The 16,654-nt window shown below is 41.3% G+C and overlaps 1 protein-coding gene and 1 non-coding gene across 2 annotated transcripts in view; one reads left to right on the top strand and one right to left on the bottom strand.

Annotated features, from left to right (window-relative positions):
* The window catches only part of LOC108307871 (transformation/transcription domain associated protein), a 135,415-nt gene that overhangs the window by 4,585 nt on the left and 114,176 nt on the right, over window positions 1-16,654 (top strand). The window contains exons 4-11 of the mRNA XM_037740396.1: window positions 5,091-5,201; window positions 7,242-7,346; window positions 8,688-8,771; window positions 10,914-10,970; window positions 12,964-13,089; window positions 14,635-14,712; window positions 14,893-14,981; window positions 15,827-15,923. Coding sequence (XP_037596324.1) covers window positions 5,091-5,201; window positions 7,242-7,346; window positions 8,688-8,771; window positions 10,914-10,970; window positions 12,964-13,089; window positions 14,635-14,712; window positions 14,893-14,981; window positions 15,827-15,923 — 747 coding nt within the window. The remainder of the gene's footprint in view (window positions 1-5,090; window positions 5,202-7,241; window positions 7,347-8,687; window positions 8,772-10,913; window positions 10,971-12,963; window positions 13,090-14,634; window positions 14,713-14,892; window positions 14,982-15,826; window positions 15,924-16,654) is intronic.
* Window positions 2,805-2,906, bottom strand: LOC119472037. Its single transcript, XR_005201133.1, has one exon. It is a non-coding gene; the product is annotated as a small nucleolar RNA U13 (small nucleolar RNA).

Here is a 16,654-nt window from a genome sequence, read left to right as displayed (position 1 = left end):
AGTAGAGACGGGGTTTCACCATGTTGACCAGGATGGTCTCGATCTCTTGACCTCGTGATCCACCCGCCTCGGCCTCCCAAAGTGCTGGGATTACAGGCGTGAGCCACCGCGCCCGGCCTCTATTTGGTTCTTTATAGATTTCACTTCTCTGCAGATTCCTCATCTTCATTTATTAAGACCATATTCTTTTATTTTTTGAACATATTTACTGTATAGGGGCTCCTTTCAAGTCTTCATGTATTAAAGCCAACATTTGGGCTCTATGAAGGTCAAATTCTATGGGCTGTGGGACACGTTATCCTGTTTCTCTCCCTGTTTGGTTATTTATATATTTTGAGACAGGATCTCATGGTCACCCAGGCTGGAGTGCAATGGTGTGATTTTGGCTCACTGCAACCTCAACCTCCTGGGCTCGGGTGATCCTCCCACCTCAGCCTCCTGAGTAGCTGGGACTATGGGACTACTTAATTACAGGCATGTACTACCATGCTTGGCTAACTTTTGTATATTTTGTAGAGATGAGGTTTCACCATGTTGCCCAGGCTGGTCTCAAACTCCTGGACTCAAGTGATCCTCCTTCCTCAGCCTCCCAAAGTACTGGGATTACAGGTGTGAACCACTGCGCCCAACAATCTAGTAATTTTTTTTCTGTACAGTGGATATTATCTGTGTGATACTGTGGGGACTCTAGATCCTATTATCTCCCTCTGAAGAACATTGACATTTTATCGTCATCAGCAGTTCAGTTACCAGCTGATACTGAACTTGTGTAGGCTTGGTTTTATGCTTTGGTGGGGAGAATCTGTGGATAGCCCAAGGTGTTTCCTTGGTCTCTAACTTGGTAGAATTCAACCTCCAGATTCTGCCTATGGATCTCATCAGAGGTTGATTTTAGGCTTTGTTGGGGCTGGTCTAGAATAGGCCTTACTCTAGGACATGGTCTAGCTGTATGTGTGAGGTCTTGAGGTCTGGGATGTTGTCAAGATGTTAAGTAGGTCTTTGCACTTTGGTTAGGCTTGAAATCCTGCATCAGCATCCTCTAACATTGCTAGATGTATGGTATCTTCATTCATCTTGCAGTCTTTTTTTTTTTTTTTTTTTTTTTTTTTTTTTTTTTTTTTTTTTTTTTTTTTTGAGGCGGTCTCCCTCTGTCACCTAGGCTGGAGTGCAGTGATGTGGTCACAGCTCACTGCAGTCTCAACTTCCTGAGCTTAGGTGATCCTTTCACCTCAGCCTCTGGAGTACCAGGGACTACAGGTGTGCACCACCATGCCCCACTAATTTTTGTATTTTTAGTAGAGATGGGGTTTTGCCATGTTGCCCAGGTGGGTCACAAACTCCCAACCTCAAGTGATCTGCCCACCTTGGCCTCCCAAAGTGCTAGGATTACAAGCGAGGCACCACTCCTGGCCCCATCTCTGTCTTAAAGCAGGCACACTGGTGAGCTTCAGGCAGTGGCACCCTGTGTATGTGCAGTCCAGCCCTCAGCTGGCCTCACTGGAGACTCTTCCCATTCCCCTGCTCTGTCGTTTGCTTTTCTCTGGTGCTGTGCCCTGCAGATTCCAGCCACTTTAGCTACCCTGAACTCTGAGGATTTTATTCCTCAGCTCAGCAGGCGCTGACCCCCACTTACACCCAGCTTGCTGAACCCCAGTTGGAAAATTGTACCTGGGCAGAGAGCCATGGTGGTCATGGGGCTCAGTGTGTGAATTTCCCTTCTCCTGGGAGTCATGCTCCAGTACTGCCCCTAATCAGGGTCCTGTGAGCCCCTCCCTGCTGGTGTGGAGATAAGAAACTGTGGAAATAAAAAACACAAGACACTGAGAAAGAGAAAGGAGAGTTTGGGCCCCAGAGGTCCACTGCCAACCAAAGTGCAGAGTCCAGCAGTGGCCGCGAGTTCCTGGACACTCTGACTTTTATTGAGTACAAAGCAGGGGGCAGGGTGGGTAGGATGAGATAATGGTGGTCAGTGATAGGCTCAAGTAAATCACATGCCTTGGAGGTAGGGGCCCAGGTCTTTCAAGTAGCTGAGATGAGGAGAAAACCTAACGCGTCAGCACTCTTCGCATATTTGTCAGAAATATCAAGGACATTAAGATATGTTACTATTATTAATTCTTATCTTCTAAGAAAAAGAGAAACCAGGCACAGAAGTGGAGTGTGAAAGTGGACATGGACATGACCACTGAAGCACAGCATCACATAGAGAGTTAAGCCCCCAGATGTCTGTGGGCTTTCCTGACAGCTGCCAGGCCTACCACAAGAGCTTGGAAGAGCAGGAGTTTTCTCCTGACTCCCCCGAGGAAGGAGGCGTCTCAGCCATTTTGGACATCTCCTTCCCTAGCCGGCTAAACAGCAGGCACTTAGCCAGCGCTGGTGCTGCTGCAGAGCCGAGATGCCCTCCAGCAGCCCTTATGTGGGCATGACAGAGGGCTTAGAGCATCTTGCCTTAGGAGCACTTTGTTCACAATGTCACCCCAGTTCCATGCTTCATAACCCGATAATCATTAGCAAAATAAAGGTTATATTATCTATCTTTATGATTATAAATAACTATAAGATTATATATGATTATATAAAGGAATAACTATGTGCTTATATTGCGAATTCTTTTCTAAATCAGTATTTACATAAGAACAGGCTGAGGCTTTAGACCCTTGCCACGGCACTTGCGGGGTTTCTCCCCCACAAATCCAACCCCTGAAAAAAGTTATCTCATATTTTGCCCAACTTTTTGGTTCACCTTGGTACCAGTTAGTCTCACAGATAGATGTGAAAGTCACATTTGTTATTTATTTTTTTCACATCATATGGGTAATGTGCTGACATTGTAACAAAGTTTGAGAGAGATATCTCACACGTGAACATGAAATCCCAATCATCAGACTTACAAACTACAAAAGGATCACATTTCCGATTTTTATTGTTTTTTTGTTTGTTTTGTTTTTTTAGTTAAAAAAAGTTTAAGAGACAAGGTCTTGCTGTACAGTGGTATAACCACAGCTCACAGCCTTGAACTCCTGAGCTCACGTGGTCTTCCTGAGTACCTGGGACTCTGGTGGGAGACACCATGCTTGGCTAATTCTTTTTTAGAGACAAGATCTTGCTGTGTTTCCCAGGCTGGTTGAACTCTGGGCTCAAGTGATCCTCCTGCTTTGGCTTCCTGAGGTGCCGGTATTACAGGTGTCACGCACTGAGCCCAGCCAACATTTCTCTTTTTTAATGTGAGGTTAATAAAACCTTTCTCACAGAGATAAGATTAAGAACAGTAGAGAAGGCCGGGCGCGGTGGCTCAAGCCTGTAATCCCAGCACTTTGGGAGGCCGAGGCGGGTGGATCACGAGGTCAACAGATCGAGACCATCCTGGTCAGCACGGTGAAACCCCGTCTCTACTAAAAATGCAAAAAATTAGCTGGGCATGGTGGCGCGTGCCTGTAATCCCAGCTACTCAGGAGGCTGAGGCAGGAGAATTGCTTGAACCCAGGAGGCGGAGGTTGCGGTGAGCCGAGATCGTGCCATTGCACTCCAGCCTGGGTAACAAGAGCGAAACTCCGTCCCAAAAAAAAAAAAAAAAAAAAAAGAACAGTAGAGAAAATGTTTCTGAGCCTCCATAAGGTCTTTTGAATTAATAAACATTAAAGACATACTAGTGGGATTGAACCAAATACCCTACTATCTGTAGTAATGGATAGTATTTTAGTTTTTTTTTTAATAGACATTTTTAAGGACTTGTTGCCTTGAGCCGAGCTAGAAAAAATATCTTGAGATATTTAGAAATCTAGCTGAAGAACTTTCTCTTCTGCCCAAGCTGCTAAGACAAGCTATTTACAAGTATATATATAAAGAGGTGAGAGGCAGAAGAGGATAAGCCTGCATTCTGCTTTTATTGGAAGAACTGATCTAAGGCAACATAGTTCTGGCAGGTTTGTTGGAGAGGCTGAAATCATGGGCAGTCTGTGAACCTGCAGGAACAAGCATGTGGGTCAGGGCTCTGAGTGTGGACATGCGGCTATCTGGATTAAATATCTGACCTTTTTGAGGTTCTGAGACTTTATTCTCCTTTTTAGTATGCTTGCAGTTAACAGGTTACCTCAAGTGATCCTTTTACCTCAGCCTTCTGAGTAGCTAAGACCACAGCACAGGCATATGCCACCATGCCCAGCTTTTGTTTTTAAAATTTCTTATAGAGATGGGGTCTTGCTATGTTGCCCAGGCTGTTCTTGAACTATTGGGCTCAAGCAATCCTCCTGCCTTGGCCTCCCAAAGTGGTGGAATTACAGGCCTGAGCTACAGTGCCCAGCCCTTCCTGTTTTTTTCTTTTTTTCTTTTTTTTTTTTGTTTGAGACAGAGTTTCACTCTTGTTACCCAGGTTGGAGTGCAATGGCGCAATCTGGGCTCACCGCAACCTCCGCCTCCTGGGTTCAAGCACCTCTCCTGCCTCAGCCTCCCGAGTAGCTGGGACTAAAGGCGTGCGCCACCATGCCCAGCTAGTTTTTGTATTTTTAGTAGAGACAGGGTTTCACCATGTTGACCAGGATGGTCTCGATCTCTTGACCTTGTGATCCACCCGCCTCGGCCTCCCAAAGTGCTGGGATTATAGGCATGAGCCACCGTGCCCAGCCCCTGTTTTTCTTTTAAAATCACTGCTAGGATCAACAATAGATTAGCCTAGATTATAATGTAATTAATATACATCGAATTAGCACATAATTTACATCTAATTAATATATTAGTTTGCTTAGGCTCTTCACTTTCTAGATCAAACAACTGAGACTTAGAAGCTAAATAACTTCGTAGAGGTTTCATACTTAGATCGTGTCAGAGCCAAGCTGGAACGGGTTCCAGGTTCAACATTTTCCAAAGCATTGGTATTTCTAATTTTAATAGTAAAAGTTAGCATTTCGTTCTCTTGAATTGGACTGCAGAAATACAATCAATTTAAAATTGTTATTACTAAAAATACAAGAACAAAAAATTTGCTTTTGGCTAAAATGTTTTATATTCCTTTGCAGTTACTATAATGTGTGAGTTTGAAATGAATGTTCGTACACGTAACTGAATGGTGTTTTCCTTTATTTTGGCACAATTAGAATGTCACGTCATCTCCTCAGTATTCTACATTCCTGGAACATATCATCCCTCGATTCCTTACATTTCTTCAAGATGGAGAAGTTCAGTTTCTTCAGGAGAAACCAGCGCAGGTAATGTCAAAAAATACCAGTGAGAAGACGAGGATGCTGTGGGCTCGTGAGCAGTTACGAATTAACTCAGAAAACTTCCAGTTCCACTTAAAAATGAGAGGTTTTGTCACATAAGGGTAACTTTGTTCGGGACTGCTGCCTCCTCAGTTACATGTCTTGGTTTGATTTTGTCTAGGCCTTCTCTTACAGTTTAAATTGTTCACATTTGCCAACTGATGATGTATGTGTGAACACTGTTTATTATAGTCCAGTGCAAATGTATACAAAAGAAGGAATTGTGGGGAACGCTGCCGTGTGAGGCACCCCGAAAATGGGCCTCACAATGCGGAGGGCTCGAGCCCAGACACAATGTCTCCAGTTGAGGCAGTCGAGCTATCAGAAAGCAGGAACAGAGAAAGACTTAGGTTAAAGTTAAACTTGTGGGCACTCGCCAGATGGCCATGCAGTCATGAGATGCATTGTGTACGATAATTGAGCTTTCTACTAAGACCTGTTTTACTTATGTGATAATTGAGTTTTCTACTAAGTCATGTTTTATGACGCTGATTTTCTCTAGAAGATAAATGACTTACCCTTAGATGAGATAGTGTGACCACCTGTTCTGGTTAATTAAATGACTTGCCCCTAGATGAGATAGTGTGACTGCCTGTTCCGGTTAATTGTGTATCTGACCTTTCCATTGTTCTTACCCTATGATGTTGATTTTTCTACTTTAAAACTTTCTGTACCCCTTTGTCTCACGTAGACACATACTTAAAAAAGATATATATACTGACCCTGAACACGAATAAAGTTGTTGGTAAAGCATATGCTTTTCAACCCTCCAGACCCCATCTATCTATCATTCCTTGTCTTCCGCGCACCCCCCTATCCAAGTTGGAACCCTCTTGCAGGTCGAGAGCTCCTGGCAGATGTGCTCCCGATAAGGAATGACCCCTCCCATACCTATTGCCCAACTCCAATCTTATTATCTTATTAATATCAATTCCTTTTTTTTTTTTTTTTTTTTTTTAAAGACAGGGTCTCACTCTGTCACCCAGGCTGGAGTGCAGTGGTGCCATCACAGCTCACTGCAGCCATGACATTCTGGGCTCAGGTGATCACCCAACCTCAGTTTCCCCAGTAGCTGGGACTACTGGTATGTACCACAATGCCTGGCTAATTTTTAAAAAATTTTTTGTAGAGAATGGGGGTCTTGCTTTGTTGCCCAGCCTGGTCTTGAACTCCTGAGCTTAATAGATCCTCCTTCCTCAGCCTCCCAAAATTCTGGTATTGCAGGTGTGAGCCACCATGCCCAGCCTAATGTCAATTATTATAGCTCATAGTTAATTTTATTTTATCCACATTCCCCCAACATACTGTTCACACCTACCTGCCTTGATCATTTAGAAATAGTCCCGTTATACCACTTTTTCTGTTAAGTATTTCAGCATGTAGCTCTTAATAACTTTAAAAAGAATTCCCATAATATCTGCTTACTAGTAAATCATTTTTATGTCACACCAGTGCAAGACCTTCCAAATTTGACCTTTTTTAGTTTTCAGCTCCACCGGCAGAATCACAGAAACTTAGTACAGCTTATGATATAAGTAGTCCTTGGGCCCAAGGTAGTTGGCAATAGCATTATGGGAGCTAACCCGAGATCGTAAGGGGAGATTCTCCCCTTAGAATGTTTTTCTCTTTTATCTTACAGTGTTTTTTTATCTTACAGTGTTTTTCTCTTTTATCTTAAATGGACTCCATGTTCATACACCACTGTCCTGTTGGAGTTACTGATAAGCCGTGGAAGAGGAGAAATTTGGCTTAGTTGATTTGATACACAGTCGTAGAAATATTGAAAATGATCACCTGCAGTACTTATTTTTGGTTACATTTCAGGAGTTCAGGGCTGTTTCAAAAATTGGGTCTATTTTGTAGTGTGGTGATTTGTTCCTAGTGCTGGGTGTAAATAGCTGTGTGACACTTGCAGAATGTACAATAGTTAATTTGGAACCCTTGGAAGTATTTTTATCCTTACATTTATTTATTTTTTCTTGGCAGCAACTGCGGAAGCTAGTACTTGAAATAATTCATAGAATACCAACCAACGAACATCTTCGTCCTCACACAAAAAATGTTTTGTCTGTTATGTTTCGCTTTTTAGAGGTAACCTTTGAGAATTAACTCTTGTCGTATAGCCATATGCAAAACTTTCACTGATTTTTCTTATGGTAAAATTCAGAATTATACAACTGTTTTATCTTTCACCCAAATTCTGAGTCACATGAGTAAAAATTTTTCTTAATGTCCTTTTTCCCCCATTTCCAACTGAGAAAGATTACTTAATTGAAAATCATTGTTTCGAGTTACTGAGGAATTGGCTAGATGTAGTAGTTACCTTTGAAAAATCTGTAGACAGCGAGTTGGGTGCCGGCCCACAGACTCCCAAGTGCATGGTTGACTTTTGTTGTTCTTTCTGTGTGTATCTCAAGTGAAGCATGTCACACCTAGTAGATGTTCATAGAGACTATCTCAGATTCTTGAGATGAATCCAACTGGTACCTTCAAAATTGTTTTTTTGCTTCTCTTAGTCTGTTTTGTTTTGTTTTGCTTTTTTGAGATGAAGTCTCACTCAGTCGCTCAGGCTGGAGTGCAGTGGTGCGATCTCGGCTCACTACAGCCTCCAGCTCCCAGGTTGAAGTGATTCTCCTGCCTCAGCCTCCTGAGTAGCTGGGATCACAGGTGTGCACCACCACACCCAACTAGTTTTTGTATTTTTAGTAGAGATGGGGTTTCTCCATGTTGGCCAGGCTGGTCTGTAATTCCTGACCTGTGGTGATCCACCCGCCTCAGCCTCCCAAAGTGCTGGGATTATAGGCATGAGCCACCATGCCCAACCCTCTTAGTCTTGATGCAGTTAGATTTTAGTTCTGTTTTCTGGGCCCCTTGGAAAGATGAACTTGGATTCAGTCCTGGCTGGAACACTTTGTAGTTGTGTCGTGTCTGCCACATTGCTTAACTCCTCTGAGATTTTGCACCCTCACAGGTCAAGTGTAGGTGGAACCCCATCCTCACAGAACATTTGTAAGCATCAGTACCTGGTGCTTGCCCAGTAATTCTTTCCTGGCCTTTTCACAATATTTTCTAACATCAGTACCTGGTGCTTGCCCAATAATTCTTTCCTGGCCTTTTCACAATATTTTCTAACAATAGAAAGTGTCATTTGGGCCATGAAGTTCTTAACCCCTGGTGCCATTTGCCACGAAGGCCAGCGCAGCCCCTGTTCAGGTTATTCCTGCAGAGCTGGCTGGTGGGATTCCCTGGAGGTGCACAGAAGCTTTCTGCCTGGGACAACTGTGTTCTCTGGGCTGATGAATTTTCAGCAAATCCAATAGAAGTTGGTTGATGGAGAGTGTGTGTGCAGAAAATGCTTAGAAAATTAGCCTTTAATCTTTAAAGTGAGTCCTTAGAAGTGTAACTTTCTTTAAATCTTTTTTTTTTTTTTAGACGGAAAATGAAGAAAATGTTCTTATTTGTCTAAGAATAATTATTGAGCTACATAAACAGTTTAGGCCACCGATCACACAAGAAGTAAGTTATTTAAAATCCTGATAGCATTTATAAAGTATGTCAGCATGTTCCTTCTGCTGTGAAATTATTTGCTCTCTTAAAGTTGACTGAACACATAATTGTTTTTAAGTATAGAAATACAGTCTAAGTTTGGATGTATTGGCAATTCTTTATGAGTTCAACAGTGGTTTAAAAAATTGATTTATTGGCCAGGCGTGGTGACTCATGCCTGTAATCCCAGCACTTTGGGAGGCTGAGGCAGGTGGATCATGAGGTCAAGAGATCGAGACCAGCCTGCCCAACATGGTGAAACCCCATCTCTATTAAAAATACAAAAATTAGCTGGGCGTGGTGGTGTGCGCCTGTAGTCCCAGCTACTTGGGAGGCTGAGGCGGCAGAATCGCTTGAACCCACGAGGCGGAGGTTGCACTGAGCCAGGATCACACCAGTGCACTCCAGCCTGCAAGACAGAGCAAGACTCTGTCTCAAAAACAAAAAAAAGTATATATCAATACTTTGCTAAATTGGTTCAGTAGTTGAGGTGTATTAAATGACCAAACCAACAGGTTATTTGGGTTGTTTGGTATTTACACATATTATATGCAAGTCATTTTATGTTGTACAAGGATTAAGATGTGGGCTCTGAAGTCAGAGCCAGGTTTGAATCTCAACTCTGCAATTGTAGCTATGTGACATTGGTTAAGTTTGTAACCTTTTGGAAATTTTTCTGTGAAATGAGGAAAATCATAGTTCATCCTTAAAATGTTAATTGAAGAATAAGATATAAAATTTAAAGTTCTTAGCACAGTGATTGGCATCTACCTATACGGTAAACAGCAAGTATACATTTACCATAATTATATCTTCTCTGATGGTAACCTAAGTAAATGCCTGTTACAGATGATTTAAGATAGAAATTTATTATTTATTAAAATTATAAATTATTTGAAATAGAAATTAAAAGCACAAAGATGAAATAGGGTTCCTACCATCTCAAAGACAGGATTTCGTGTCTTGATGGTTTTCTTTTCTTTTGATTTTTTTCTTTGGAGATGAGTGTTCCTCTGTCACCCAAGCTGGAGTGCAGTGGCGCAGTCTCCACTCACTCTAACCTCTGTTTGTGGATTCAAGTGATTCTCCTGCCTCAGCCTCCCCAGTTAGCTGGGACTACAGACGCCCATTACCATGCCTGGCTAATTTTTTTTTTTCTTGGTATTTTTAGTAGAGATAGGGTTTCGCCATGTTGCCAGGCTGATCTATATCTCCTGACCTCATGTGATTTGCCCGCCTCACCCTCACAAAGTGCTGAGATTACAGGCATGAACCACTGCACCCAGCCTTTTCTTTCCTTTTTCTCACCGTAATGTTTTTGTTTGTATATTTTTTACCTAACTGTGGTAATACTGTATATAACATTTTATAGCTTGATCATTTCATGTTAAGTGTAAGCATTTTCACAGTCATAACAAATTCTCTATAAAATTAATTAAAAATTTTTTTTTGTAGAGACAGGGTGTCACTTTGTTTCCCAGGCTGGTCTCAAACTCCTGGCCTGAAGCAATCCTTCAGTCTCGGCCTCCCAAAGTGTTGGGATTATAGGCGTCAGCCACTGTACCCAGCCACAATTATTTTTTAATGGGTACATAGTATTCTTATGGATGTCCTTATTTCTGGTATAAAAGGTATTTCAGATTTCTTAACTTAATGGCTATTATGGAATACCTTTGTTTACAGTTCCAGTAATTTCATGGACTAGCTTTGTAGGAGAATTACCGAGGCAAAGGCATTCAAGTTTTAATGCTCCTGTGTTAAACTGATTTCTAGAAAGGTTTCAGTAGTTTATGGTCCCACAGTGTGTGAGAGTCTTTTATTCCATCCTGTTAAGCATTGTGTGTTACTATTTTTTGAAAGGCAGCAACTGGCATTTATTTTAATTTTCAACTCTTTGCTCTTCCTGAATCAGAAACTTGTTTTCTGTTCATTAGTCCTTTATATTTACTTAACTTTTTTTTTTGGTTCACGTCCATTGCCTGTTTGTATCTTGAGCCCATCATTTTCCTTACCGTTCTTATTTAGTAAGACAATTTTAACTTTTCTTATTTATAATAAGTATTTTCTGTTTATGAATATCTTTCTATAATGAAAATGTCTGCTTTTTTTCAGATTCATCATTTTCTGGATTTTGTGAAACAGATTTATAAGGAGCTTCCAAAAGTAGTGGTATGTTTTTACTATGGTTTTAATTTATTAGTTACATTTGTTTATTCCTTATTCCAAAGAGACTTTAGAACAGTTGGGTTGAAGAAATAGTGTGTGGAGAGGGGTACTGTTTTAAAATGGGGAATGTTTAGTGGTAGTTAAAAGCTAGTTGGGTAAGTCAGCCATTCAAAAAATTAGCTTTTTTAGTTTCTCTATTTAACTTATTATTTTTTTTTGGTACATAAAGGCAATATATTTTTATTATAGAAATTTTGGAAAAAACATTTTCATGATTCATTTACTTGTAAGCAACCATTGACATGGAGGTTTTGCTTTTGTTTTTTACTTTGTGAATTTTAAAGGTAGTTGATTTTATAGGATTAAAGACTTTTTGGGAGGTGATGTATATTTTCAGTGTTTTTTAATGTTACTAACATTTTTTTCTATCTTGTTAAGAACTCTTTACAAGCAGTGTCACAATGTACAGATTTGTGGAGTAGAAGAAGAAAATCTCCTCATCTCCTTGCTTATTAGAAGTAAACACTCTTGCCAGCTTGGAATAGCTTCTTCCAGACTCTTCTGGCAATCATAATTCTTTTTTTTTTTTTTTTTTTTTTTTTTTTTTTTTTTTTTTTTTTTTTTTTTTTTTTTTTTTTTTTTTTTTTTTTTTTGGGAGTGGAGGGACGGAGTCTTTGTCTGCCCAGCCTGGAGTATAGTGGCACCATCTCAGCTCACTGCAGCCCCCACCTCGTGAATTCAAGCAGTCCTCCTGCCTCAGCCTCCCAAGTAGCCGGGATTACAAGAGTGTGTCACCACACCCAGCTAATTTTGTATTTTTAGTAGAGACGGGTTTCACCCTGTTGGTCAAGCTGGTCTTGAACTCCCAACCTCAGCTGATCCACCCACTCCAGCCTCCCAGAGTGCTAGGATTATAGGCATGAGCCACTGCACCCAGCCGAAAGATTTCTTTTTAGTCTTTAAAAAGTTTTTAAGTTGATGTAGGATAAAATGGGCTCTTCTTGGCATTTAAAGGATTTTAGTCTGGGGAGAATGTATAAAACTTAAAATCAGTGACTTTGAGTTGTCAAGTCCTCCCACTTGCCCTCCTGTCAGAGCCTGAGTGCTGCTTTCCACAGGCAGCTGCTTTGTTGAACATGAAACCTAAAGTCTGCTGAGAGCGAAGGATGACAGTGAGGTCCTGGCTTTTAAAAATGTCCTGTGTTTTGGCCAGGTGCAGTGGCTCACCTCTGCAATCCCAGCACTTCGGGAGGCCCAGGCAGGTGGATCACCTGATGCTGGGAGTTCGAGACCAGCCTGGCCAACATGGTGAAACCACATCTCTACTAAAAATACAAAAGTTAGCCAGTGTGTTGGTGTGTGCCAGTAATCCCAGCTACTTGGGAGGCTGAAGCTGGAGAATCACTTGAACCCGGCCGGGGGTGGATCTGAAGTTACAGTGAGCCAAGATTGTGCCACTGCACTCCAGCCTGGGCCACAAAGCGAGACCCTGTCTTAAGAAAAAAATTTCCTGTGCTTTGCTTCTGTTCCCTCCTGATTTCTATTTAGAGAATGAAAAGTTAATCAGTGGGGACTGCCAGCCTGTAGTTTCTTCCCAAGACGATGCAGTGCCTTCTTTCCTACCTAACTGTGGTAGGAATGTAATATTGTTTGTATTTCATCATTTATTAGCCAGGGAAAAAAGAGTAGAAAATACTTTTAGGCAAACTTTGGCTTTCTCTTGTTGAAGGTGTGGAACATGGTCCCTGTCATATCATCTTCTGGTCCTGTGTGAAGAGTAAACATCTAGTGTGTGTTGGTTTAGGCTTTAAAGGGCATTGGAAAATGAATGGCCGAGTCCAAATACTGTGGAGGTGGTGCAGTATAAACATGTAGAACATTCTGGTTTTTTCTACCCAAGAGTCAGGTTTTTTTTTTTTTTTTTTTTTTTGCCTTTTTTTTTTTTAAATGATTATTGGGTTTGACTTTAGGAAAAAATGTTTCTATTTTTATGTAGAACCGCTACTTTGAGAACCCTCAAGTGATCCCCGAGAACACAGTGCCTCCCCCAGAAATGGTTGGTATGATAACAACAATTGCTGTGAAAGCCAACCCGGAGCGTGAGGACAGCGAGACTCGAACAGTAAGCGTTTCTGCTGTTTTGCTACTGAGTTGTTTCTACGCGTGGCTCCTATAGTTAAGATACTGGCCTGTTAAACCATTTAAGTTTTTTCTTTTTTTTCCCCTTAAATATGTGGAGGCATTTAAGACAAATAAACAAATGTGTGTGCCTGGCAAAGCATCACTGGTCTTTCTCTGCAGCATGGGAGGGGTGAAGGTGACCTGTTGGGTGTCATTGATGCCAGGATAGAAAGATAAGGTTGTTGTCGAAACCCAGGATCATCCACCCTACTGGGAAGAGCAGCAGACCAGGCGTGGGGTCTCTGTACTGTCCCTTAGCTTTGAGTCTTTTGACATTAATAAAGTCCCTTAAACTAGAGATAAAAGCATATAGCTGAGTGACTGAGAGTGTGGGCTCTGGGACAGAGCGCTCCAGTACAATGTCCCGGCCCCACCTACTGAGGTTTTCTGACTCTAGGCAAGTTAATGAGCCTGCGTTCTGACCTTATTTTTCCTCTCGTTGTCTGAAAAACCTGTCTCACGGACTTTGTGAAGGTAATGCTGGCATGGTCCGCAGGTAACATATCACATTATATTTGTGGTGTCTGCCACATAGGTAACATGTTTTGAGCATTTACTATGACAATTTTTGTGATAGAATTAAGAATATTACCATGTTTGTTTTGCCAAAATGGTTGTGCAGAGTGTTTCAGTTCTAGAATGAACAAGAAACTTTGAATAAAGCTTTCCTTTTGTTGTTCTTAAGTTAGAAATTCGTTTTCTGAGTATCATTCCTTTGTATTTTCTTTTTTCCTTGTCTGTCCATATCCATTGCCCATTTGTATTTGGAGCCTAACATTTTCGTTGTTTCATGAGTCCTTATATATTAGGACTGTTGAACTTTTCTATATCATAAGCATTGCCTGTTTAGAAATACCTGTGAATAAAACTGCTGGGTAAATTGTACTTTGTGCGGTTCTTTTAAATAAATAAAATCATAGCCCTTTGTTTTAAAAATGTCTCAGGTGATTTAAATCTCCAAGTTTTGACATATTTTCCTGTAGTGTTTACAAATGATTATGTAGGAAAATATGAAAACCTTTAGGCCAGGTGCGGTGGCTCACACCTGTAATCCCAGCACTTTGGGAGGCCAAGATGGGTAGATACCTGAGGTCAGGAGTTTGAGACCAGCCTGGCCAACATGGTGAAACCCCATCCCTACTAAAAAAACGCAAAACTTAACTGGGTGTGGTGGCATATGCCTGTAATGCCAGCTAGTCAGGAGGCTGAGGTGGAAGAATCGCTTGAACCTAGGAGATGGAGATTGCAGTGAGCCAAGATCCCACCATTGCACTCCAGCCTGGCAACAGAGTGAGACTCCATCTCAGAAAAGAAAATATGAAAACTTTTATATTAAATGATAGTTCTACATACTTTGTTTTCAACATAGTTTGGATCTTTTGTGACAAATATTTACAAAAAGGTGTCACTGTTTTCCCTTCTCTTTCAGTGGGCCATTTTAAATGCCACAGTGGTAACCTGGGTTCTACCCGTTTCTGTCTTCTAGCATTCCATCATTCCAAGGGGATCACTTTCTCTGAAAGTGTTGGCAGAATTGCCCATTATTGTTGTTTTAATGTATCAGGTATGTGTATTGCCTATTAGTCTCTTGGGTTTTGGGCTGCTTTATTTTAGGAGAAAATTGACATCTGGGGCAAAAAAAGGTGTATAATACACGCTCAGTAATGTGATGATTCTTTGGTATGCCAGATTTTGTTGCCATAGCAGAGTGTAGATGGTAAAAATCTGTTTTGTTTGCCTTTAGCTCTACAAACTGAACATCCACAATGTTGTTGCTGAGTTTGTGCCCTTGATCATGAACACCATTGCCATTCAGGTGTCTGCACAAGCCAGGTAAGGAGTCACTGTAGCCAGCTGCCACAGTACCTGAATTCCAAGTAAAAATACACTTGCTGTTCTCATTCTTAAGACAGGAAAATTATGAGTGATAAAATTATGGTAAAATTGTATGCACTGTTGACTTTCTGAACCTGTGTTTTCAGTGATGACAGTTGTAGCTATTTTGGTTCTCAATTTGGAAAGATGAGATAATATCCTGTATTTTGGTGTGTTGTAAACTAGAAATATCGCCATGCATTACGGTGCTCACTAACAGCTATGGCATATGCAAGCCTTTCTCACCTTCAAGCCTTTCTTCTTGCTGGTTGTTCAGCATGAGTGCTAGAATGTTCTTTATCCCCTTGGTTCCCCATCAGCCTTAATCTCCAGATAGGCTATGTCCATCCTTTGAAGCCTTTCTTAAACCTAAGAATGTTCCTCCTGAGACCATCTTCACATACTCGCCTGACTTGCAGCCTGTCTGGCTGAGTCATTTGAGGGCAGGATCTGAGGAGGAAACCTCTTTGGCCATCGCCACAGCCCTAGTCTGGGTCTTGCACTCTGCAGGTGTACATGAATTCTTTCTGCTGACTAAGTGGACTGGCCTGGCCCTGGCTTTGTGGGATTCACGTTGTAACAGCTATGAAATGGGTTGGAGAGCTGTTTGATATGTTCCCTTAAAACTTTCTGTTATTTGGAATTGCATGAAAAGTATAGACACCTTTGCTATTGCTGCTGTGTCGTTTGGGTCTCTGTGGAAGTGAATCAATCTTTTGAGCTTTGTCATTGTTACAGTCTTTTAATTAATACTAACATCACCCAAAATTGAGAGCTAATATTTGTATTCTCTTCTCATTCAGGCAACATAAGCTTTACAACAAGGAGCTGTATGCTGACTTCATTGCTGCTCAGATTAAAACATTGTCATTTTTAGCTTACATCATCAGGATTTACCAGGTAAGGTCATTGACTTTTATGTCAGGTTTACTGAGTTAATTTACATATAATAAGATTCACCTTTTGTGGGTGTCCAGTTCTAGGAATTGACAAATGCTTACAGTTGTTAATCTTTACTAACACATCAAAATATAGAACATTTCCATTACCCTGCAAAATTCCATTGTATACATTCGGTGTCAGTTTCTTCCCACCATCTCCATCCCCAGATACACACCGATGTATTTGATCCCCATAGTTCTGTGCTTTCCAGAATGTCATATAAATGGAAATGTCCATTGTCTAGTCTCTGCAACCTTTTGAGTCTGGCTTATTTCACTTAGCAGTAGTGTTGAGATATGGCCTTGTTTTACTGATGATTCATTACTTTTTATTGCTATGTAGTTGTCTTTGCTTGGCAGCCTTAACAAAATCCCATAGGCTGGTTTGTTTACACAGCAGCAATTGTCTCACAGTTCTGGAGGCTGGAAGTCTGAGATCAAGGTTCTTGTTTCTGGTGAGGGCTTCCTTCCTGCCTTGCAGACAGCTGCCTTCTGCTGTGTCGTCACAATGGCGAACAGGGAGGGAGGGAGAGTTCTTTCTTCCTCCTCTTACAAGGCCACAGTCCTGCCAGATAACGGCCGCAGCCTTATGACCTCACTGAACTTTCATCTCCTCATGAAGACTCTGTGTCCAGATACAGTCAGATTTGGAGTTAGGACTTTCTTTTTTTTTTTTTTTTTTTTTTTTTT

This window comes from Cebus imitator, unplaced genomic scaffold (genome assembly GCF_001604975.1).
Source record: "Cebus imitator isolate Cc_AM_T3 unplaced genomic scaffold, Cebus_imitator-1.0 Scaffold82, whole genome shotgun sequence".
NCBI lineage: Eukaryota > Metazoa > Chordata > Mammalia > Primates > Cebidae > Cebus > Cebus imitator.
This window is presented reverse-complemented; position numbering and strand designations above follow the sequence as displayed.